Genomic DNA, 25284 nt, shown 5'->3' with positions numbered 1-25284 from the left:
GTTATGGTTAATGTTCTTTGTACCTTTTGCTTAGTTGTTGACATTTCTTCCCTGGAGTATGCAGGAATAATTTTGAACCTGACTTCATCCTTAGAGCGAGCCTGCACAAACACAGTGGCATGAAAGCAACAGTTTGAGGTACCTCTTTCATATTTTTACACAAAACAGTCGAAACAAGGGGAACAAATTGCCTGGATCTGTGAAAATCTTAAACAATAAATTGATTAAAACATTAAATAAATATGCATTTTTAAACCTTAATTATTGGCATACTTCTTTATTTTTTAGGCTTGCACAATCACCACAGTACTTTTGTATTATTTTAGCTAGCTACATCGTCCTGTTTCTAGCTGTTAAGCTAAGCTAGCTATTGCTCAAAGTAGCAACAGATAAACATTTTGTTGTGGTTTGTTTTTTTACTGACAAATAAATCTCACTTTAAATTGAAAGTAGGAAAAAATGAATTTGAAGATAGAGCCACCGATGAAGACTGTAAACAGTCTGAGAGAAATCAAAATATTAGCAGCATGATTGATGTGATAGCATTTGATGTTTTCTCAGTTTTTCCTCGTGTTTTTACCTTAAGTAAGATTTATAGAGTTCTGGCTACTCAGATGTTTTTCATTACATGTTACAATATACTTCTAGCCTTGATCCTACAAAATTTTACCTCAAAGAAAAGTTAAAAAAATGTGGTTAGCTTGTGATATTGCTCTTTACTCTAACCTAGATTTATTGCTCTTGTATTGAAGTTGGTGTCACAAGTAGGCCTTAACACTTTGCACATGACTGGGTAGCAATTTATTGCAAATAGCCTGTGTTGTTTATGTTTTTGGAATAAAATTTTCAAAATATTTACATCACCATCGCTTGTATTTTCATTAGACTGAATATTTGAGTTTGGTTGGACCCCATAAGATTATCTGCTTTTTAGTGGGCTGTTGAACTGGCCGGAATGGCAGGATGATGGCACATGATGTTTTAGCTAACTGTCAGCCGAGTTCTCTTTATTTGATAGCGCAGGTGTTAACACATTTGGCTAACAGAGCAAAGAGTTCCAGTTCACAAACCCAGCCTTGTGTTAGGCAAGTAACACGCTACTGTAATCTGTTCAAAACCAAAAAATGTGGTCAACCTTACAGAAATATTGTAATTAGGTAAACAATAATTTTTTTACAGAAGTGAAAGTTTAAGTAACGTGGAAAGGTTTATTGGTTTTGGTGGCTTAATGAGAAAAAACATGTGAGACTAACCAGCAGGGGAAGGATTTCCTTTGGCTTCCTGTGCTCTAGTGGGACTCCATTCACCTCTTTCAGCTCATCGCCTTCATGGATGAGGCCTTCAAAGCATTGGAGATTAATATGGAAACCTGTACCTCATGCTTTTCTTTAAAACATGGAAATGTACAATCACAGCGTTTCTGCAACCTAATGTAAGCGAGGATGAAATGAAGCATATTTGCAATCAAGAGTCTATCAGCTTACCGCTTTTGTCAGCTGCGCCTCCTCTCATGATCCTCGCCACAACAATAGCCCCGGTGGATGTATCCCTCTTAACTGTTGCTCCCTTAAGGACAGTGATTAGTGAATGAATGGACAAGCATACGAGCAGATGCAGAGAGGCAAAGAGGTCAAACGATGGCGAGTGAAAGTAACATGTTGAATTTATTAGGGCCTAGACAAGCTTCTTATTTAAAGTCCCCTGATTCCAAGGAAGGTTATTTGTATCAAGACAGGCCCATTTAGGCGGCTGCCTTCATGTAACACACAAAGCGCTGGAAAAGGTTATTCAAATCAGCATTATTTTCAACAGATGTTATTGATGTGGAGCAAATCGCAATGGAAAGAGCATCTTATGTAGCTGACTACAATCAGCTCATGCTCGGGTGTAACCCTGTTGTCTGGAAAACATGTTGGATTGATCAAAGAGGCTATGTCAGAAAAAGGTCAGTCCCCTTCCAATCTAATTTTGGGATCAATACAAAAGTATGTTCTCCATTATTGGTCCGAAGAGCCTTTTGGAAGCTCAATCACCAACACAGGAGTACACACACACACAAAAGCAAAAATGTCCGTCATTAAGTAAATTACATTCATATTTATCCTGAAAACATATTTAAATTAAACCCATCGCTGGGATTTCTGCGCTGTTTGTTTGTCTTTTGCTTAGTGAGATATCTCAGAAAGCTGCCATTAGAATTCACTGACATCTGTTGGAAAGTAAAGCAACAATACGAAATAATAGAAAAGCCTGGTTTTGTGATGTAGATCCAGGATTTTTCAAAATAAATTTTCACTTTGCATTTGGGGACATTTCTTCTATTTTCTAATAAACTACTGGGCGTACTTGAATGGGGGAAAACCCTGCCATATGAACCCCACTGCTATCAATCACTGACTTTATGGAGATTTTGATCCAGAAGCAACTGAAAAAACTGATTATAATAACAAATTTAGAGGATTTGTGGCATTGGCAGAGGTATGCACGCTTTGTAGTTTTACTGGTTTCCTGCCCCGTTTCACTTGATCCAGGAAATATCAAAAAAAAAAAAAAACCTGACAATGGCTGAATGTTGAATACGGGGAATCATTCCGATACCATCGAGAAAATAAGCTTTGATTAAAGACCTCGAAACTAGTTGATCTTCATCAGTAACAATCATTCTAAACGAGCAGAACGGCTTTAAAATGCCATTAAGAGGGTTTTTTTGGTTTTTTTTTTGCTGTTTATACACACAAGTTTTGCACACCATACACATCTGCACAACAATGCTGGAACCGTGCCGCTCGTCTCTGCAGATATATGGCAAAAGAGATGTGGAAGAATTGACTCTGTAAATTTTGAGCTGAGGAAAGCTGCCTTATGTTTCAGCCTAGAGGCAAATGTGATCCTGTCAAAGGCTTTCGTCCCGCTACACCTTGGCATACGCTGCTTTAGCAGTCACGCTGTTCAGCAACACAGCATGAATTCAGTCCCTGGAGAAAATTTCAACCTATTAGATGTGCTCATTGCGCTGGATTGCCCGTGTGTGTCAGTTAATGTGGCTGGACAAATTGCGCATTTTTAGGCACAGTCGCCTCGTTACATGGTAGCTTTGACCTAAATGTTTGCATTTCTCTATGTTTTGCGTGAGGTCTGAGACCAGGCAGGTCGTATTAGAGACAAGCTGGCACGCAGCACAGACAGAAGGAATTCATTTTCTCGGCATGACGTTTTTGTAACCGGCCTCTGGCCTCTGTCACTGGAAATTAGTTGTATCAAATGTGTTTATTTCAGAATCAGAATCAGAATCAGAATACTTTATTGATCCCTGGGGGAAATTATTTTGTTTATTATTTATTATTATTATTTGTTTCGCTGCTAAGAGTTAAATGAAGATTCACATAACCGCTGCATCGTGGCTCTCTCTCTGTCGGTTTCTTTTTTAAAACCTGACCTTTGAGCAGACTGTACTGACCAGAGGCTCTTTGGTTTTGACCAAACTGACAATTCTGACCGAATCCTCCTCGTCCTCCAGTGCGTCATCAGGTATGGGTGGCAGAACAGGCTCAAAGTCTCTCTGAGCTACAGCGTCATGGACATGCAGGAGACTCTGCAAAAGGAATAGAAAAAACAGTCAAGATGGTGTTCAGCTTTGAGTTAATGTCACTTTGCATTCTGGGATCCTGGAAATACACTGGGCTGAGTCCAATCAATCTGACATGCACCGAAAAGAAATACTCCTCTGTAAGTGTCCCAGGCCATACATACTCTGAACATAATGAGGCATGCAGGCTGTCAAGCTGCTGTCAGATTCAGCCTGTGCACAAATGCTGGAGGTGTCATTGGGAAACTTGTCCAGTTTGAATTTAGGTAGGCAGTAGAACTGCTGTCCCCGCTATCCCCAGTGTCCCTAATGTCACCAGCTTACACGTTTAGATCATCTGTTAGGTAAAGCGTAGTCTTAGAAAGGTTGACAGCCAAGCTTCGCCCCGAATACACTTACCTAATCCAGAGGCAGCAGTTTCCTCCTGGAATGTCAGCCTGATTTAGTTTGGAATGTACCACCAGCCTGTGGGCCACCTGAAAGCAGCTCCCCCTCATCACTAACACTGGCTCTGCCTGCAGCCATCTGGCTCAGCTCAAACATCGCGCATCTTATAAAGGATCACTTCCCAGCGAATAGATCTTTGACTTGCTATCAATACCCAGGCAGTTCATTTAAATTCTTTTTGATATGGTTGCTTTGGCAGTGTGAAATCCCCGGTTTTGTTTGCTGAAAAGCAACACACAGCATAAATGTTAATCCCTCTCTCTGCGAGCCTGTGCAAAATGCAGTTCCAAACAAGAAGGTCATTTACTGTAATATGAAAGAATGAGAAGAGGGGGGGAACATGTGCTCATCAACTTAATTTTAATAATCAGCCAATCCATCTGTCAGTTAGTCTACTTGTTATCCGCATATCCATCAACAGTTACTCTGCTCAAAAGCTGCCAATGAGTGAGCAACGTGTCTCTGGCCACTTTCACAGACAGGTTTTAAAAAAACAAACATTCATTTACAGGATATTATACCCAGTGTCTCTTATAAGTATGTGCGAGCCCGTGCACTGTGGCCAAGAACAAACAGGTCATTAGGGCTGTTCAAACAAACCTGTTAGTTGTCGGCTGGCTTCTGCTCCTCATTAGGAAAAGCCACAACTTCTGCAGTTCACTGGAAAACCATATGCGCTGTGTACGTATGCTACGTGTATGTGTATGTGCATCTGAAAAATGACTGTCAGCAGATCCGAAAGAAGGAACTGTGCGTTTGAGGAGTGTGGACCACTATATGAGTGCACACTAATAAACATAACTCGGGAGTAGATTAGCTTCAGTGCTAGTGTGGTTAATAGATGTCAGCACCTCTCAGCTGCAGAATGATGAGGTGTAATCAGTTTAAATGAACTTTACGGTCAGATTAATTTGCCACTTAGAGTGACTCATATAAGAGTGGATTGTAGGAAACATATAGTGTAAGTCGTTTAATGTATATGTGTGCTTGTAGCATGAACGGAGATTGAGCTGTCAGCTACAATTTTAATGTCAACTATCTTGGAAAAAATTACTGAGAAGTACACAATTACTTTTCATTGTTGCCATTGAATCTTTGGTGCTGGAGAGCTGAGACAGAAGTGAACAAAGCAACAAGTTTTTTTGGCTGCTTTTTCATTTCGTCTCATATCTCATATTTCATCATCATATCTGAAAATCCTTGTGGAAGAAACATGCACCCTTTCACAGTTCAAGTAATGTTTGTGTTTAGCAAAAAGAGTCAGTTCCTTGAATACTTAGATAAGACTGAAGCCTCTTTTCTATCGCTCTTGAAAATAGCAAGAAGCTGTGAATTACTAGCATAAGATAAAAACTGTAAACGGGGAAAAATAAGAAACTATTCTAATGAATATTTGTTCCATTTTTTGTGTCGGTTTTTTCTAATAAAACAAGTTAACTGCATCTCCAATTAGGTCACTCTTTGCCTTCTTGCTAAGCTAAGCTAACTGGCTGTTAAAAGACAGGCATGAGGGCAGTATTGATTTTCTGATCTATCTCTCTGCAGCAAAGTGTAAAGTTATCAGCAGCTAAAGATTTCCATGTTTCATATTGGGTGTGCTGGGTAAATATGAAATCTTGTTTCTTGTTACGACATTTGCAACAATTGCAGCTTTAGAGCTTTAGAGCAAGACAAACCAGGAAGTATTAAAACAGGTCCAGTGGCTGGGCTCCTGATGGCTCACTGCAAATCACAGACGTCCATACCACATGAAATTCTTTACAATGCATCCTAAAAATGGAGCTTTACTTATATAGCACTTTTATACTCAAAGCACTGCATATTAGAACCACATCCACCACTATACACACCTTTCATGCTGTTCGCTAAGTGCCTGGCTAGGAGATGAGGGGACTAACATTAGTATAACCAGGAAAGGAAAAAGCCAAATAGAGTGAGTTGTGAGAAAATAATATTTCATTAAGGACTCGACTCACAGAGTCTGCTGCAGTGCTATTTCAGCCAAACAAAAGGACCACAAGCTAAAATATCCTGAAAAGTAAAGGAGATGTTTAACCAAGTCAAAGGGAAAACACTTCTGCTACAGGCAAACACTTGCTACTTACTGGTTGCTTAAAGACTCATCTTATCTCATCTCATCCTCAGGCAAACCATTCAAAGCTGTCCCACTCACTGACAGAGCAGCTCTTCACCAGCTTATATACTGGCTGACTGCTGAATGTGCACTGGCATAGTGTTACAGGCCTTTAACCAATTCTGAAAAAGTCAGAATGCCATGTAAAACGTAAATAAATGTAAATAAAACAGATTGCAATGATTTTTTTTACAATATAGCGTAGAAAACATAAGAAATGTTTAAACTATCAAAATGACAACACCAGAAGCATGTGGGATCATATATTGATTTCTGTCTGTTTTCCTTTTATTTATTTTATGTTTGTGTACACTTATAAATGGTAAATGGCCTGTATTTATATAGCGCTTTACTAGTCCCTAAGGACCCCAAAGCGCTTTACACAACCTGTCATCCACCCATTCACACACTGGTGATGGCAAGCTACATTGTAGCCACAGCCACCCTGGGGCGCACTGACAGAGGCGAGGCTGCCGGACACTGGCGCCACCGGGCCCTCTGACCACCACCAGTAGGCAACGGGTGAAGTGTCTTACCCAAGGACACAACGACCGAGACTGTCCAAGCCGGGGCTCAAACCGGCAACCTTCTGATTACAAGGCGAACTCCCAACTCTTGAGCCACAATCGCCCCCAAGAGTTGGGAGTTACCTTATACTACTACTACCTTCAAGGTCATTTAAAAGTCTACTGATAAATTTGGCTAAAGCGTTTCTATTAAAATAATCATTGCTGAGTAGTCTCCTCCTCTGTGATTTAGAAGAACAGGAAGTGGTGAGTGGGAGGGACAAGAGAGAACGATAACGCGGCAGATTTTTTAAGCTCTTTAATTTTTCTACTGCTAGTTTTACAAGGTGTACACGGTAAAATTGTGCTGGTTAACTTTAAGTTCTTGTACACCTTGTTAAAAGAAGGTCCGAGATGGATGTCATATGTACTAGTGAAATGATTTTGTTTGTTTTTTTGATTGTGACAGGGGCGCACCAAGAGGGGTCAGGGGGGCCACTGGCCACCGCTCAACTTTAATAGCTGGAAATTAACTAGGCATATAATTCTTTTCCCCCCTCTTTTTTTGCCATATTTTTCAAGTAACCTATATTTGCCAACAGCATAACAAAACTGGAAATTCTGTTTTTAGTGTGCCACCCCAATATTTTAAGTGCCTCCCATATGAAATAATTCTGGAGGTGCTCCTGGATTGTGAGAGAAATATAAATGGAATTGTGGACATCAGTACGAAGCGTGGATGCTGTTGACCAGAGTAGATACAATGACATTTTATATACAGGCATTGCATGGGCTCAGAATGCTTCAGAAATCATTGCCTGTAAACACAGCTCACTATGCCATCCATAAATGCAGGTTAAAGCTCTATCGGGTACTTTTGAAAAGGACCGAAGAAAAGAGGAAAACCTTTCTGTGGTCAGACGGTTCAAAATTCTTCTGGACTACAGAGGAGAGGGACCATCTGGCTTGTTATCAGCTCTCAGTTCAAAAGCCTGCATCTCTGGTATGGAATTGGAAGCTTGCACCATGAATGCTGAAAGGTTTTAGAACAACATATACTCTCATCCAAGACAATGCTAGAATATTATCACTATCAGACAGGAATGGGACAGCATTCCCCTCCCAAAAACCCAGCAGCTTGTCTCCTCAGTTCCCAGGTATTTACAGACTGTAGTTAAAAGAAGATGGGGTGTTTCACAGTGGTAAATTTGTCCCTGGGAAACCTTTTTGAGACACATTGCTTCCATCAAAATCAAATTGAGCTAATATTTTTCTTAAAATGGTGCATTATCTCTGCTGTGTTTTCTGTGTTCTGCTGAAAATAAAAAATATGGGATCAACATGTTGATGACACGCTTTACCTCTGTATATATATTATATATATTATTAGCAAAGGTAATATATATAAAAAAAAAACACCCAGCACGCCCCTGCGGGCGGTTTATCCTTCAAGCTCGGGTCCTCTACCAGAGGCCTGGGAGCTTGAGGGTCCTGCGCAGTATCTTAGCTGTTCCCAGGACTGCGCTCTTCTGGACAGAGATCTCCGATGTTGTTCCCGGGATCTGCTGGAGCCACTCGCCTAGCTTGGGAGTCACCGCACCTAGTGCTCCGATTACCACGGGGACCACCGTTACCTTCACCCTCCACATCCATATTACCTTTGCTAAAAATGCTATATAACTGGCCCAGGAGAGGGGAAGCTTTAGCTTGACACATGTGAAGTTACAGTAACATGTCACTGTGGAAGGAAATATTTTTACCTGAAAGTGGGGTTTGGAAATGAGGGCAAGCAGCTCTTTGACTTCCTCTCTCCAACCCTGGTATATGAGCTCCTCTGCCAACTGGAACAGGGAAGAAGGGAGAGGTCGGATGTTTATAATTAGAGGTACTCTTTTTATGTTAAGGCTTTTGTGACGTTTTCAGGTAGGGGAACAAGCAAAAACGCATAAAAGGTTCATGAAATTTATATCTGCCGGACACAACGTCAGTGCTGTCGTTATTTCAGACACTTTCCTAAAACCCTGTTTGCCTCACGGGGAGTTTTCTCATCCTGGTGTAAGCCATTTGTCTGTTTCCTGTTTTAGCTTTGCGTCTCGAGTCACTGTCGGAAAAAAAAAGAGAACACTTCTGAATGTTCAAGGCTACACGACAGCTGTGGTGACAGCTAAAACAGAGCAGCCTTGACCGTCGGCAGCAAGTGGAGAGGCGGCGAGTGACTGTGTGCAGTCGCCCGTCTTGTCAGGCATATTACTGTAATGACTTCTACTGCTTCAAGATGTCGAGGCACACTCCAGAGACACAATGCATGAAGGTCATTAGTTTCCACTGTGAGCAAACAGAAGCCTCTCTGAGGGGAAACAGAACCTCGGTTTGGCCCTTGCAGTAGGTCCTGATGATTTAAGCCAGGCAGAGAGTGGCTGTCGTACTGAATCTGAAGCAAGGGGACTGAAGGGAGGGAGCTGAAGTGGGGGAGTGTAGCAGAGAGACAGAATGGAAACATGGCAGATATTACAGTATATGGATATGAAAAAAAGAAGAAATGGAAGGAAAAGAGAACAAGAAAAGGGGTGGAGAGAAGAATATATGGAAGGGAAAAGGGTTAAAAAAAATTCAATTTGGACATTGTCCAGGACAAAGGTGGTGAAATCAGAAATAAAGGTGGGGGTTAATCGAAATATACAAATTAGTCATGGGGATGGATGAAAATGAAAGAAAGACGGGATGGTAACAGGAGTGAGGATGACGCACATCTGTCTGTCACGTCAGCCTAAATCTGAAATTAATTGTTTTCCTGAAACATTAGATGGAATGATTTCCGCGGCTCCCGCTTGGTGCTCAGTCTTCAATGATCTAACTCTTGGCTCATGAGTTAAGAAAAAAAAACTCCTTTAAAACAGCCTTTTCAAACGATGATATCTAAGGTGACAGCGCTTGAGACAACATTTCATAATTCAGCACACATAAGAAGAAATCCTCTTTGTGACAGGAAAGTGAGAGAAGACCATTGGTGAGATAACCTCTGTTCCCTCTTCTGTCAAGCTGTCATCCTCGGCAGTGTGTCTATCTGCAAAAGATGTTTGGAGACGGTCACTTACACTTGAGGCCAGATTCGCCGCGTGCTCCTGGACGGGGACGGGGCTTCGCTTCTCAAAACGCTTCAGTTGCTCGTGAATCTGGCAAGTAAGGAGAGGATCATGCAAGAGCTTTTCTCTGCAGTAAAGGGGAACTTTAACTATTACTAGTTACTTATCAATAACTACTAATACTACTGCTGTGAAAACAACTGGCTACTAATATAGATTTAAAGAAATTTAAAAAATCCCAAAGTACTGTAAATATAAACCTTTAATAAAGCACACCTCTGTAGTGAATCTGTGATATGGTTTTATTGTTTTTGAGACTGGTGGAAAATATAGTACACTGTTGCACTTGCTGTAAAAAAATACAGGACACTGTTCTTTTTACAGTTAAATCCTGTAAATGCTGACGCCTTTAAGGGAAAAAATGATTAAGAGCAACTGCTGAGCTAAGGCCACCATGAGACTCCTGTTGCCCTGAATCACTTCCAGAACAGCCCCCGACCAGATTTTATTTATGTAACAACATTTCATGGAAAGTTTACATGTAATTAAATTAGTTAAACTCAGCATCGAATTTGTGTGTGTGTGTGTGTGTGTGTGCATAATTCTTGTCATCTGCAGACTGGAAAATAAGCATTTAATCCTTTTACTTAAGTATAAGTTATAATCATAAGTATCTTAATTGTGCATAATATGTACCTGAAGTACATATTGTGGCACTTTCCAGTGTACATAATATTAACAGCACTCTAATCCAGTGGCATTACTTGTACATAATAAAACATAAACACATAATACTGCTAACAATAGGATCTGAATACCAAATTCACTTTAAATGAAGTGAATTCTGTGACTTGGATGGACAGATTGAGTGATCACAGCTCATTACAGCACAAACGTGCGTTCACCTTGAAGAGCAAGTGAAGCTTCTTCTCCATCAGCATGCTGTGGAGAAACCTGTAGTCCTCCTCTCTGTCGGTATGTGGCTCAGTTCCAGACATCATTGATGATAGCAGCATGCACATGCCTACCGGGTAAGTGGCAGGACATGCATAAGCACACGTACAAACGAACAAACCTGCACCTGCTCTTATCTTCTAGGTTGTGTTTTTGAGGGTCAGAAGGTGAGGTCAGAAGCCAGATGAGAGAGGTCAGAGGTTAAACGAAAGGTGTGATTAAAAGCCTTCTATATGGAAGATTCAGTGTCACTGTGCTCATCACACAGGATATAAGGAAAAGGATATAATGAAACCATACTCTGGTTCATATTCTATATTCTACATACCTCTATGCTCAGTTTGGTTTAGCATCCCTCCTAAGAATAGAAGAAAAAAAAGGACAAAGAAACCATCTCAGCAGACTTAAACTCTCTCTTTTTTCTTGTGTAAAGAGGGAATGTACCACATGTGAAAAGGAAAAAGGAAAGAGTGTATTTGTCTTTAGATGGCCCCGAACAACATACTGAGATATTAGTGCCCCCTATTGCTGATTTTTATTGTAACAGTTCTTATCAAGTATCAACAAAGCCATGTCCATTATTTATATATATTATTTATATATATATTTCAGTTTGGCGTGTTTAAATAATCAATATTTCTTGCAATAATTTCAGGAAAAGATCAAAACAAAGCTCAGTTATTACATTTCAGTTTAGATCTCAAAATAAATATATAAAAATGCATGTTGCTTTCTTTGCTTGTACAACAGTTTTACCCATGATCTATCCACCAGCGTGGGTAGAGGATAATGTCTGCAGGACCTTTGCACGGGTTCAGTTTTAGATTTATATCTAAAAATCTGTTCTTGGGCTGGAAATGTATGTGAAAACCAAAAACAGTAAGGCCTGCACTCTCACAACAGACTAATTTATGTATGAGTTACTCTGTTGTTACTCATGCATGCAAGTATCAGGTACAAAGAGTTTGAAGCTACACAATACTGTAAAACTGATTTAAACATGTGAAATAATATAATAATGAATATTTTGAATGTTCATACGCATTAACAACAAATAGTAAAAATCATGAGAAATTTTTTAATGCTCTGTCACTAAAATCAGTTCAAAAATGAAACACCTTGAATAGAATATCTCAACATTGATTATCTAGGATTTAGTTTTAATTCTTTTAATATTCCAAGGCCATGTTACAAAGATTATAAAGGATGTTTCTGTCTTATTTTGTTTTTTTAAATTCCAATAGTGTTTACGTAGAAAAAAAGTTACTGCTAAGCAAAACAACAGAAGGATGCACTCACCAGAGACTGTCCATCCCATAAGGGCCAGGTCATGCAAGCCATATCATTTAAAATATGTAAAGAGTACAGGCTGTGTTTGAACATCCACTTGTATTGAAAGGTTATGCACTGTTCCACTGACCGCAATGTAAGAAAGACCGTCTCTTATTCCATCAATATGTGTTCGGTTTGACACAAATAAAGCCAGCAGGCAATCGATACGCCAATCACATCATGGAGGTTACACAGCATGGAGTTTAATGTTGACCTATTTCAGTTCAGCTACCCACATATGACTGCAGACACTCAGTCATGCACAATATTAGTACTAGATAACGTCTTACATGATGAAACATATGGATGTTCTGATTTTGAAAATGGTGATGTTGGGGTCTCTGTTACTATAATGGAATACACTGTATAGCTACAGCTGCATTAGATATCGCTGGTCACAAAGTTCAGACTGTCCATCAGGAACCCTGTACAGTGCTTGTCTCAGTAGACTCCAGACATCTGAGTAGTTGACTATAAATGCCCTGGACTCATTGCATTTATAGTCAACTACCCTATTCTACATAAACCACGTATCAATTAGGCCAAAACCCAGGGGTGGTAAGAAAATGGACATATTAGCCTGCTGTGGCCTGTTCACGCTGGGCAAAGTGTTCGTGCGGGAGCTATATGACAACACCACAAAAGCGACAAAGCGTGCAGGCTGAAGCAGAGTCCCACTTGACAACTTAAAACTACCGAGACGTGAGGTGAACTTTGAGCAGCCAACAGCAGCACTGACAGACTGCGTCACGTTATCCAGACACAGCTGAGCTCATACGGGATATGATGAGACTTCCTTCAAAATAATAGCCCATCAACGCGGAAATGCCACGGTGAGGTGTGAAAATCAAACACTTTTTGTTAGAGAACCACGTGCGGTTATTTTTGTTATTCTGTGCCATTTTGCCAGCATCGCATAAAAAGTATAATTACTTATTTAAAAATGATAACCCAGTTACTTGTGGTTTTGACTTAAGCATATATTTTATAATTTTAAAACGGAAGAGTGGAAGTTCTTTTGCGATATTCTGTTTCACATAATACATGTCTTGCTTTTCGTTAATAATAATAATAATAATAATAATAATAATAATAATAATAATAATAATAATAATAATAATAATAATCTTCTAAACGCATAACTAAAATTGTATTTTAATTTGAAAAGACAAACAGGAACTTCATCCTCCTAGCCAAACATTACTGCCTTCACCGTTTCCTCCTCCATCTGCTGCCTTCCGCTGAACTACATCGGCCGAGTTTAGCGTATACCGTAACTGCATGGCAGATGGTGCACTGAGGGTGTTTCTTTTTTGTTTTTCTTTTTCAGTAAAGACCAGCCGCTATGCAGTGCTGGTATTCGGTGCGTGACTTTTAGCTCTCTGTTTGGCAGGACAGACATCAGGAAGCTGAAGAAAAGAGCTGTGAGAGCAGCCAGGCAGTCAGGAGGCCACGGTTCCCCCTCACACACATACACACATCACCACGGTCTTGATGGTGATGTATGCAAGGAAACCAACAAGAGTCAGCGATGGGTAAATCAGACTCAGACCGTAGCGTTTGAAACATGTTTTTCTTACGCCGTTGATTTAATTTGTGCGTTTAAGGTTTACTTGTAGCCGTTAGCTAGCATGGTTAGCCTGCAATTAGTTAGCCGTTGATTCCGGATATGTACCTTAGCTGGTCGACTACCGTTACACCTAATAGTATTCACATCGTAAATCCTGCCTATTCTAGGTATTTGTAAGATATACTTTAAACATTACCGATTCAATGTGAACTACAGTATGAGCTAACACATCATGATAAGATGGCAAGTCAGGCTAACTTGGCTAACGCTAGCTACTTAGCTAACTGTATATGCTCCAGAAAGTCAGTTTTCAAAGTGACAAATAGAAAATAAAAAAACGTCATTGAGATCTTGCTCTAACCTTTGTTCTGTGTGTCTCCACAGGTGCAACGACAGAAGGGATCCCCAATCGTATCAGGTATGTCATGTTCAGGTTGTTAGCTGTCACCTGTCATGACGATCCATAAACGTAGGTCAGCACAGTGTGCAGGTGATCAGCAACTGTCTGGATACATTTCAGTTTGATCACAATGGTAATTCATATGTGGACTGTCTTACTTCAGCCCTTGTGTTTCAGTTACTCTATCAAAACAAGAATTTACTAGAAATGTCAATAGAATGACAATAAAAATAAAAATGCTCTAATTCAACTTAAAGGGTCTCCTGATTGAGAGGTAAGAACACCACTGTGTGAGATTGAGCATATCTCAACAATTCTGCTGTGCACTGTCCTTTTTAGACCCATAAATCTCAGCCAAAGAGCCAGGCCACAAGCCTTCACCGCTACGACAAGGTGCGCGATGGGTCGTCAGATCCTGTGCCCCCTTACAAGATGCAGCGACGCTCAGACGAAAGTCCTGTCAGCAGACACGGGGAAGGCACGGGACATGGCAAGGCGAAACCCTCTCACAGCGTCAGAGGGAAAAACGGTGAGTCTGGTGGCATTGCACATGCATGCCATTGCAAGATTAATCTCAGGCGGTTGTTATGAAGGGGAAACGGTAACCACAGATGGGCTCAGATAGGCATAAAGGTCAACCCTGTCTTTGTTTCTATGCTGGTCCCTGACATAATATGTGAACTTCTTCTGTCATGTGTTATTGTCATGAAGACTCTGGTCACCCCTGCCAGTTGTCATGTTGTGGAAAAAAAAGCTTCCCATAATACTGCCATCAGATTAAGACGTAAATGTAAACTGCAAGTATAAGCCTAAAATAACAAAAGGCAAGCTGATTTCTTTTCCCTGTTGTGCAGTTGTGACTCTCCCTGAGGATTTAGTTCTTAGCAGAGCCTCGTTTGCTTTCTCTCCTTTGACAAGTGGCTTTGTTGCAGGGACCAGTGGCTCTCCTCAGGAGAACTCCCACAACAACAGTTCTCACCATGGCACCGACTTGCATGCGGCTCAGAGCAAGTCCGCAGACAGGGTAAGGATCTACCCAGTGTTATCTGATTATAAAACCTTCAGCGATTCCTTTAGAGTGCAGCCACGCCACTATGGAACATTTTATGCAGGGCGTGATGGATAGCCATCTTCCTCTCTCATGCAGACATTTATCAAACCTAACTCAACAATGCTTGACTGTAACTTCATAATTATGTAAGAGGCTCCTTGTGTAGTAGATGGTCTGATTAGAATGTGGACTTCCTTGTTTAAACGATTTGCCATTTGTCAGTGTGAATGAGAGACACATTGTTATTTCTCACTGGTTGGACTGCACAGTGGGACCAAATACACAATATTCAACATTGTCTGGTTTGACACTAATTTGAACCGCTCCTGCAAGCACCCACTGCTCCGTGCATTTGTAAGCTTTCCTACAGACTCTTGTCAGAGCACACATGGCTCACTTTAAGTGTGTAATATTCAAATTACGTTAGAGTCTATCTTAATTCTGTTATATCAATAACTGTGGGAACTGCAGTACTAAAAATCTAATTATATAATTTTTTTTAAATGAATTGTTACTAAGATACTGTTGGTTTTACTAGTAGTATGTGGTATCTAATTACTCTTTCCACAGAGAAGGCATGAGATCATATGTTTTAAGGGCTCAAGCCTCACCTACAAAAGCACAGTTTTAAAGTTAGTACAGATGTGGATGAGAAATGTTAGATCCTAACAGAGTCGTCAGTATATGCATCATCATTAATATTAAACATACCAGCTCGCATCCACACTCAAAAGCCCCGGTCCATTATCGAGGCTCGGAAATGAAAGATGTTTACCTCCCAAAGCAAAATGGATTTATGTTTACCAAATGTGCTGACTCAGGTAAGCTCTTGCCAGTATGTACAATGAAGTAGGACTGCTACCTCCAAGCACTGGAATAAACAATTTAAATGAATCCTTCCACTTGTTGATCTTTGCTTTTGAAGCTTCGTAACCCATTTACACAAAGTGATCGATTGCCTTGCGTTACATCAGTTTAAAGAGCACTTTCATATCCTCTCAAGTTGTTTGAAACTTGAATGCGTGCTCCTCAGGAAAAAAAATGTGAGTGCTGGAAAACCGACACTGTTGCTTGAAGAAACTTTGACTTGAGCACTTTGAGACTGGAAAAGTGCTTAGTGGAGCAAAAGAAGGTGTGATGGCTCACGGCTTCAAGAGGAATGTCACTGCTGGGAAGTGGGTTGTGTAATAACACTGAAAAGAGAACTACAGACCAGCAACTACCAGAATGCTTTGCAACCTTTTCCTGTTCACCAGACAGACTGGACTGGTTTGAGGAGGGAGCGTATGGAAAATAAGGAAGTACTTTTATACAGAGCGGAAGAATTTATCTGGGGGAGATTTGCATAAATCACATAGCATGGATGGATTAAAAAAACACAGTCAGAAACAGATACTGTGCTTTCAGTTTTACAGTTCTAGGTTTTTTTAGTATCAGTGAAATAGCCTTTGAAGATTATGGCTCATGAAAACAAGGGAACATCCTAAACCTGTATGAACAGTCGGTACTTAAAATGAATGCATGCTTCTGCAATGGATCGACAAAAAGCCTACGTGCCAGTGCCAATATTTATACCTGTGCAGGTTGCACAGGTATAAAGGGCAGTGTGTAGGGCTTCAGAAAGGTTTGTAGTTGGGATGTACCTAGATCTAACAGCGAAGTGTATGTCTGCCAGTGCTTGATCAGCAGGTTGTATGCTTTACCAAGAGAATAAAGTGGGGGGGATTAGATGCAATCAAAAAGTACACAATAAGTTGAAACTGGCCAAAAACGAACTGTCAGGATTTTCTTTTCCCAACTAAGGTTAAATTGACCTGCTCTTCGGATCATCGTGGCGGGAGGACCATGTAGCTAACTTGGCGTGACTTCTTTGTTAGATTGACTAAACATCAGATATTTTGACTTTGAAGTGAAGGGTCACAACAATAATAATAAAAAAAAATTTATGAAAAATGATCATGCATACAATAATTGCATTACTTTGGCAATGTTATTGGGAAAGTTTTTGTATAAACTGAGCAAAACGAACTTGGGGTGAAGTGTTTTTTTTTTTAACTATTTGACTCTCAATTTTCCTTGTGACTAGGACCCAGCAGATGACTGGACAGAGCACATTAGCTCCTCTGGGAAGAAGTACTACTACAACTGTAGAACTGAGGTCTCCCAGTGGGAAAAGCCCAAGGACCTGCTGGAGAGGCAAGGCTCACTTTATTCAAGTCTGTTGGCTTTTTAACCTGAGACAGTGACTGAGGTTGTTGTTCTCATGCAGAGTCACACATGACGGCTTTAGCACCACAATGCTATCAGAATATCATTAGCTTAAGGCACAGGCTCAAACCGCAGCCCACGTCCTTAACATCATCGCTGTTGCTTTACAAAACCTGTTTGCTTTGCTTCAGGGAACAACGGCAGAAAGACTCAGTCAAGATGGCAGCAAACAGTTTTCCCAGGGACATGGACTACAGACAAGAGGCCTTGCAGGACAAAGCCACAACAAGTACGACTTACCAATAAAATCTTGTTCATGTGTATATAGTTATGCTTCAGAATATAGCGTGAATTCATTCTGTGTTCATCACTCTGCTCGTCTCCACAGAAATCGCATCAGTGGATCAGTCCACAGCAGCCAATTGCGGCCATTCCTCCTCTTCCTCTCAGAGCCTGACCCCTGCTGCCGCCGCTATAGGCTCCACCCCTTCCAGCATGTCGTCCTCTTCTTCGTCCTCTAGTGTTCAGGCGCCTCCGTCTGCCCAGTTGCCCTCGCCGGCGCTGCTCCAGGACCCGGCACTCCTGCATCAGCTCCTCCCGGCGCTGCAAGCAACTTTGCAGATGAACAACGGCAGCATGGACGTGGCCAAGCTGAACGAGGGTGAGGATGAGGGCGCGGTTTACACTGCTTACCGGTCTAGTGTCTTATTGCCACTTGTTTTGCACATATTCAACTCTGTATATTTTATATATTTTATTATTATTATTATTATTATTATTATTATTTTATTTTATTTTTTTACTATTTAATTTGTAAAAATGTGTATACACACACACACACACACACACACGTAGGAAAATATTTAGTATACACATCCAGAAATGCATACACTATTATATATTGTACATATATTTATTAGTTTCAGGTTGGCCATTCTTGTATTTTGCTCGTTTGTGTTGTTGTGTTTGCACATCTCTGTTGCTTGTGGGGCTCGCACACAAGAATTTCACTCGCATGTGCTGTGCCAGTGTGCCTGCACATGTGATGTGACAATAAAAAGTGATTTGATTTGATTTGATTTGATTTGATTTGATTTATTCAGCACAGAGGCGCACAATTGGTTCTCAGAGTTATATTATGGGTTGTTTGCAACTTCATAGTTGTTTAGCTTAGAAAAAAAAAGGGGGGGGCGTCCTGTTTGGAAAGCTTGTTTTTACACACAGGTATTCCTGCGTACACAACAAAATATGTCATCTTTCAAAACAACAACATCTTGTTTGTTTTTGCTTTTTGTAACCCCCACCCCCAAGAAGCACATGTGTTCCGGCATAAAAAGGAACATGCCGTGCTCCTGCCTTGAGGCATGACTTCCAAAAAGAGTCAGGATGAGTGCGCGGGCTAAGTTTATGAGAACCAGCAGAATTTGAAGATGCGTGGCAAAACAAGCTAGCAGTTCGGCTACATTTAGGCTTCGTTCATGTTAGCTTCCTTCTGTCTGTTGATATGAACTTAGTTGGTGCACTGTGGTTATAAAGAAGCTTGTCGGACAGGTAAGAGCTGGATTTTTACCCTCTAAGATTTTGCGTCAGACAGCAAAGAGGCCACAGTGTTATCGACCCTTTTGGTGATAGAAAAAAAAAAATTAGAATCTGTGTTTGATTGTCTTTTTTGTTTTTTACAAGTGTTTCCCCTGTTGCACTAACTCGATTCTTATTTCAACTGAGTTTTCTGACTTCTAATGTTTATACACTCACCTGTTGTGTGTTCTTGCTCACTCACCTGTGTGTGTGTGTGTGTGTACACACGTCCCTCTTTCCTCCCTCCAGTATTGGCAGCTGCTGTCACCCAAGCTTCCTTGCAGTCTGTGCTTCATAAGCTCCTCACTGCTGGACCTGCTTTCAACGTCACTGCTCTGCTCTCAGCTGCTCAGCACTCCAACCAAGGTACGGCCTCTTTGCTGTTTTTCACCATCTGCTGTCACATACTGATTTTCATCTTCTTTGGAAGGTTTCTGCTCTCTGTGTCCTTGTTTTACTGTGTGTATAACTTTAGGGTTTTTTTTAGATTGACTACAGCTATGTGGGGGGAAAAGAAGCACAAGACATGGTCCCATGTTCTGGGATAAAGGATGTTTTATATGCTGTTGTATTCCCTCTTCAAGCCTTTTTACCTTTTTAACTGTTTGCTGTTAGTCCTAAAAAAACCTGGTCTAATATCAGTGCTCATTTTCCTCCTTCACACTCTGTACAATGATACGTGCAACCTGACAAATCCCCTATTCTTCCACGGCGATCTTATGTTTTCCTGTTTTCAGCCCAGCACTCGAGTCAGTCGCCGGTCTCCCTGACGTCCGACACATCATCGCCGCGGCCGTACGTCTCACCACGGAACGGCACACCACAGAGCAACCAGAAGTCTCATTTGGGTGTGCATCCTGGCAGCGTCTCATCCTCGCAAACCAGGGTGAGCCTTTGAAGCTAAAGTAACAGAGCAGAGACGCTGTGTTTATGACTGCACTCCTCTGGACCATCTTCTCTGTGTGGGTTTTCGTATCCGTGTCTTGTTTTTATTCATGTTTCTCCTCATCGTCATCTGTTTTTCCCTCTTCAGGGCAGCATGTCTTCTGGGAAGCCAGGCTCAGCTTCCTTGTCCCAGACAGCAGAAAAGCGGCCAGAAGACCCCAGGACTCTGCAGCAGAGAAGGTAACTTTCAGGAAGGAATTATTTAAAATCACTTCATCACAGCATAGATTGGTGGAGGCAAAGCCGATGAGTAGTAGCGGGGGGGGGGATTCAAGAGCTACAAGGACAACTGGCCTGAATTGCAAAAACATGCTTTACAAAATACAGCAACATGTCTTCCAGATAGTGTTTATGGGAGCGGTTTACTTTTGAGAAAGGGTTTGCAGCAAGGTCTGTGTGTTATTTGAGAGTAGTCATTTTGGGGACACTCAGCTCCCAATGATGCAGTTCCCCGAACAACCGGAAATGTTGGTGAGGCTTATAATTCATCCATATTTCCCCATTCATAGGCTAGACGGTGAGATTATAGACTGATCTGTGTAACAGTAATCAGCTAGAACATCAGAACAACTGCAGCAGGATTTTATTAACACGGTTTCCACCTGCGTGTCTTCCTCCAGCAGCCAGGACATGTTGTGCACAGGATCAAACGCATCTGGTGCCTTGTTGCCTCACGCTCCGTCCAGCAGTGCGAGCCACTCAGACACCCCTGGCTCCTTCACTCCCAGCCTGTCAGCTCATTTCGATGAAAACCTCATCAGACATATCCAAGGGTGGCCTTCAGAGAACACAGAGAAACAGGTATAGTCCTCCAGAAGACAGGTTCACATTTTATAAGGAAAAATGTAGAGCTTGGAATTCCATTTTTCGATAGTGAAATTGGCTCTTGAGTGACTTTCAGCAGACTTTGTCGTGAGTGGGCCTGTACAATATATGGATATATCCTCAGTTTTATTACTGCTCATTGTGTTGATGTTTGTATGGACAAACTGAGACTGCAGAAAAAATGATGATGGAGTAAAGAGCTTGTGCTGTGAAATGTTTTCACTGTCACTTCTGGTTGTGCTACTCTGTCATCTTTTCTGCTCCCCGTGTTGGAGTTTTATTTTATGCTGAACTCTCTCTCTCTCTCTCTTACACACACACACACACACACACACACACACACACACACACACACACACACACAGTGTGTGTGTTCAAAGATGCTGTTCTCCATCGCATCTATGATAACTCTTTGTTACACGAAAGCTGGCGTTTTTCATGTTTTTGTTTTTTGTTGACAAAATGCACTTCTCCCTTTCCACCAGGCGGCTCGGTTGCGTGAAGACATCCACAACATGGGCAGCTTGTACATGTCTGAAATCTGCACAGAGATGAAAAATCTTCGGTCTCTGGTCAGAGTGTGTGAAATCCAGGCCACACTGAGGGAGCAGAGGTGAGGCAAATGGCTACATTTGCATAGACTCAGCTGTTAACACACATGCATTTTGATTTACATTTTCTTTTTTTCGCAACTGCAGAATCTTGTTCCTGAGGCAACAGAGCAAAGAGCTGGACAAGCTGAAGAACCAGAACTCCTACATGGTGTGAGGACCTGACCCGAGAGGAACAGGCTTGGATGGTCCGATTGAGACAATTAGAGAGGGAGGAATAGACACGGACAGCGAGCTGCTACAGTTTATTCCTCCTGCAAGAGCGACTGTTAGAAGTCAGTAACTGGCAGTGAAGCTCCGTCATCCTGAACATGTCTTTTCTTTTTAATATATATATATATATTTTTTTCTTTTCTCCATTGTCCACTACATAAATTGCTCAAACCGACTGTTCGCATGTCGGAACAGCTAAAAAAAAGTGGACAACGGGACCTTTTTTGGACAGCACCTTTTGGACCACGAATCTTGGATTGTGTGTGTTGTATTGGGTTAACTTGTTTTCTGGTGTGTTTTGATGTGTAGTGGTCAGGAAGAGAGTCAAAATGAACTAAGACAAACCCTCTTGTGATTGGTGTGACACTTCTGTGGGTGGGGGGGAGAGCGATCGGGTCCCCTTCCCAAACTTCTGAAATGAACTTTGTCATGCACTGCGATGTGTGGCTTCAGTGGCAGTGATGTTACTGTTATTTTTCTTTTTCTTTTTTCTTCACCAATCAGTGGGTTTGCCAACCCATTTTGTCTTAAAGCTGGTTTGTTTTACATGTCACCAGATTCACTGAGATCTTTGGCCAGACCGAAATGACAGATGTTTTTTGTCCCAAATGATGGGATTGTTCCATTGATGCAGAGTCACTTGGAAGACATGGCTAGTTGTGTAAAAAGCACTTTGAAAGCTGTTTTGATGAAGCTTATGTTATTGGACCTAGGTTGGCCACAAGTACATCTGAGGTTGTTTTCCATTGGTAGCCCTGCTGGCAGTTTTCTTCCTTCTTTTCTTTTTAAATTGTAAAATTGTCAATATTTTGTTTCTGTTCCAAGTCAAATTGGGGACATGTTCATTCCTTACAAGCAGCTTAGCAGGAGGTTGCATAAAAGAATAGAAAAGTGACTGAATTTACAGTCCCTTAAAGCTAAATTATTATTGTGCTGGAGTTATTACATCCTTGTAGTTGTAACGGAAAAGCTTGACGAAGGAATTTTTTTTTTTTTTTTCTGTAAGAAACTCATGTTTTGGTTTTGTTTGTTGCTGCAGCCTTTTTATCAACTGACTCTAGACAGGTGTGGTTACTTTTTGTGTATGGTTCATTCGCAATGAGAGGGCATACTTTTATATGGCCATCAGATTAAAACTGCAGTCTTACACTCCAACAGTTTAAAAAAAAAAGTTCCTTTGTTTCCTGGTTATTTTTTTTTTTCTGTGACACGGAATAGTTCCCACAAGATCGGATGTGCACAATTTTTGGGGTTTCGGGGTGGGGTCAGATTTTTTGGGGGGGCTTTGTATTCCATTAAATATGTGAATAAAATATTATGCCACACCCTTTGCTTGGCTTTCACTGACATCTCAAGCATGCCAACAGGATATCTTCAGTATCACTTTGTAAGCAGTTAACAGACGATTGCCTGTTTGAGTACAGCTGCTGACCACCAGATGGTGACAGTGAGCAATGTTACTTTTAAACCTAATCCTGCCCATGTGATCGTTTCTTTCATGTGATCCGTCATGTTAAAAGAGAAGAGGACTTGGAAATTTTGAAATACCTGGCCTGTATTACGTTTCTGTTCCCATACCGGGGCCATATATCCATAGTACCCAGCCCTTAGATAACCTGCCACACTTTGCTTTCCCCTGCCAGGGGTGTTTCCACACTTAACAAATGGCAATTAAACTATGTTAACATTTGTATATTATAATTTAAAATAAAAAATATAACCTCAAAAATATTCATAAACCCTCTATTTACATTAAAGGCATGAAACTCTACAAATCCCAAATGACACCTAAAAACCCAGAACAGTGTCGCCCCACCAAACTTGCTGCTTGGTCTCTCCCAGAACCCTTAACTAGTAACCTTTAAGAGCTTCCTTTGTCTGAAGCTGGATTTTTGCTTCAAGAATTGAAACATTTCCATCGTGATCTTTGCTTGTGTTGTGTTCCCCATGCGCACAGCTACCACATGCTCAAAAAACCAAAACCTAAAGAGTGTTTTCATGCTTTCACCAAGTATCTCATGCACTCTATATAGAGTATTGGGCCATCCAGTCTTCATCTTTGAATTTCAGTCCCACTTCCAGAGGTGTCCAACTAGCCATGCAGTCTGCCTTTACAAACATTGGTAAGAAATGGGTCTTTTCAAAGAGCTCCGGTAATGTAATAGGATCCTTTAATTACAACAAATCAACTGGTGAGATGTCTTCCCTCTTAGATAATCTATGATCAGCTGTAAGTGGTGTCATTGCAAAGTGGAAGAGTTTAGGAACTATAGAAACTCAGCCACAAAGAGACAACCATGTAAAACTTCAGAGTGAGGTCACATGCTACACTCTGCTGACTCGATAACTGCAAAGCTGCAAAGCCCCTCCAGCATTAACATCAGCACACAAAAGCCGTGTGCTGGGGTTTCAAAGAATGGGTTTCCCTTATGGAGCAGCTCCTGTAGGTGTAATGTGTAGGTGACCCAGTACTTTTGTCCATGTAGTATAGTTCATATAATTCCCCGAAGGAAAAAAAAATCAGATTTATTTTCATTTAGAGACCAAAGCATTCACAGCAGCTATACGAGTGCAGATAAATCCAAATTATTCCTTTAATTATGTCTTCATCCTAATCTGATCATCAGCTTTACTGTTCAGATGTAGGAACACATTCTTATAGTTTCGCAGTGGTCAGCACTGGCCCCTTTGAGGTTTCCTATCTTTTTTTATACACTCCTGGTCTGCTCATTGTGCATTCAGGATTTCCACTCGATTTCATTTATTACCATTTAGTCAGTACAAAGCTCGGCCTGCACCCGAGCCTTTTTCTAGCTGATACACCAGCAGCTAAATGTGCAGAGATCACCAAATTTATCTGCTGCACGGGTTCCATTTGTTCTCATATACTACATGCTGCTGTCAGCGCACAGAGGGCATTGCTCTCATTACCAGTGATGCAACATCTTTTTTTTTCTGTTACACTTAATCACAAGCTTATTAAACATGATTAAATATTGTTGTTTCAGTACATGGTCTATGGCTCAGAGTGGCTCGAGATGGAAATAAAGTTTTTTAAAATTTTAAATCTTACAGGGTCTGTCCATCCATCTCATTCAACTCTTCCAGAAGAACAAGACTGCAGTGTGTCTTGGTTGAAATAAATCCTGACCTGTGTGCCGTTTCATTGAGTTAGTAGTGAAGGCTGTGGCATCTAAACCACTGACTTCAAGTTACCATCATGGCTATTATAATGATCTGTTCCTCCCTCTTTTTCCCCTCATCACTGTTTGGTTCTTGTGTTTCTTTGTCAGTTATATGAACTCACCTCTCATACATTATTTAAGGATCACACTCCTGATTTTCATCTCCTCCTGGGACAGATTCTATGTTATAACTCACCCTTCCTTTCTCAACTTTGTTCAGTATCTTAATTTGTCCTAAGTTGGAAGCTTAATGACTAATCTGGGATTTGTTTGCTGCGCTGAGTAAACAGTGTGTGGACATGACCTCCCAACATGAACACATCTCATTTAAAGTACAATTTAACCCGCGGTGATACCTTGATGGCAGCATTTTTTTATGGATCCTGCCCAAATGCCCATGATGGCAAACCTTTACCTCTGAACCTCCTGGTATGATACTGGTATTAGTTCTATTGTCATGCATCTTCCTTCTACTTTTCTAGTTTTTCCAGGAAAAACAGCCAGACATGGTAAGTCAACATCAACACCTGTTGATTGCAAACATCTTAATAAATTTACTATGAGAGGCTGTTCAAATGTCCTGCAGGAAAAAAACAGTTGTTGACCCACATGGCCAACTGCCATACTTCACTAGAATATACAAAACAACTCCAGTT

At 41.0% G+C, this 25284-nt stretch overlaps 2 protein-coding genes across 5 annotated transcripts in view; one reads left to right on the top strand and one right to left on the bottom strand.

Moving 5' to 3' along the window:
* LOC147308852 (MAGUK p55 subfamily member 7-like) overlaps nt 1-14323 on the bottom strand; it is a 31425-nt gene extending 17102 nt beyond the window's left edge. Inside the window, exons 1-9 of one of the 3 annotated variants that reach the window (XM_086273647.1) lie at nt 13974-14323; nt 11039-11068; nt 10662-10780; nt 9769-9846; nt 8434-8514; nt 3458-3592; nt 1485-1566; nt 1254-1339; nt 24-101 (exon numbers count right to left, since the gene is read on the bottom strand). In XM_086273647.1, coding sequence (XP_086129773.1) covers nt 24-101; nt 1254-1339; nt 1485-1566; nt 3458-3592; nt 8434-8514; nt 9769-9846; nt 10662-10780; nt 11039-11063 — 684 coding nt within the window. In that variant the 5' untranslated portion in view covers nt 11064-11068; nt 13974-14323. Of the gene's footprint in view, nt 1-23; nt 102-1253; nt 1340-1484; nt 1567-3457; nt 3593-8433; nt 8515-9768; nt 9847-10661; nt 10781-11038; nt 11069-12009; nt 12109-13973 lie in introns of those variants that run through there. The other 2 variants (XM_086273646.1, XM_086273648.1) reach the window with 2 other exon arrangements.
* On the top strand, nt 13231-22706 carry LOC147308851 (WW domain-containing adapter protein with coiled-coil-like). 2 transcript variants are annotated; one of them, XM_086273652.1, is made up of 13 exons: nt 13231-13577; nt 13997-14030; nt 14352-14541; nt 14945-15036; nt 17150-17259; nt 17463-17560; nt 17660-17932; nt 19099-19215; nt 19587-19735; nt 19883-19974; nt 20418-20595; nt 21105-21232; nt 21318-22706. In XM_086273652.1, the coding sequence occupies exons 1-13, from the start codon at nt 13537-13539 to the stop codon at nt 21385-21387; spliced, it is 1572 nt and encodes a 523-aa protein (XP_086129778.1). In that variant the 5' UTR covers nt 13231-13536; the 3' UTR covers nt 21388-22706. The 2 variants fall into 2 exon arrangements, with proteins under 2 accessions (XP_086129778.1, XP_086129775.1); XM_086273649.1 differs by having other exon boundaries at nt 20415-20595.
* The last annotated feature ends 2578 nt before the right edge of the window (nt 22707-25284 follow it).

Source organism: Aulonocara sp. 'chitande type north' Nkhata Bay, linkage group LG18 (genome assembly GCF_057382095.1).
Source record: "Aulonocara sp. 'chitande type north' Nkhata Bay isolate Kocher_YH1m ecotype deep benthic linkage group LG18, A_spYH_male_GT1.1, whole genome shotgun sequence".
Taxonomy (NCBI): domain Eukaryota; kingdom Metazoa; phylum Chordata; class Actinopteri; order Cichliformes; family Cichlidae; genus Aulonocara; species Aulonocara sp. 'chitande type north' Nkhata Bay.
The sequence above is the reverse complement of the archived record's forward strand: the minus strand, read 5'-3'. Positions and strand labels throughout refer to the sequence as shown.

Bases quoted from the DNA above. Each gene is read 5' to 3' on its own strand.
- LOC147308851 (XM_086273649.1), top strand. From the start codon at position 13,537: ATGGTGATGTATGCAAGGAAACCAACAAGAGTCAGCGATGG. The intron at 13,578-13,996 runs GTAAATCAGACT...GTGTCTCCACAG, and splicing joins CCAACAAGAGTCAGCGATGG to GTGCAACGACAGAAGGGATC. The intron at 19,736-19,882 runs GTGAGCCTTTGA...TTCCCTCTTCAG, and splicing joins TCTCATCCTCGCAAACCAGG to GGCAGCATGTCTTCTGGGAA.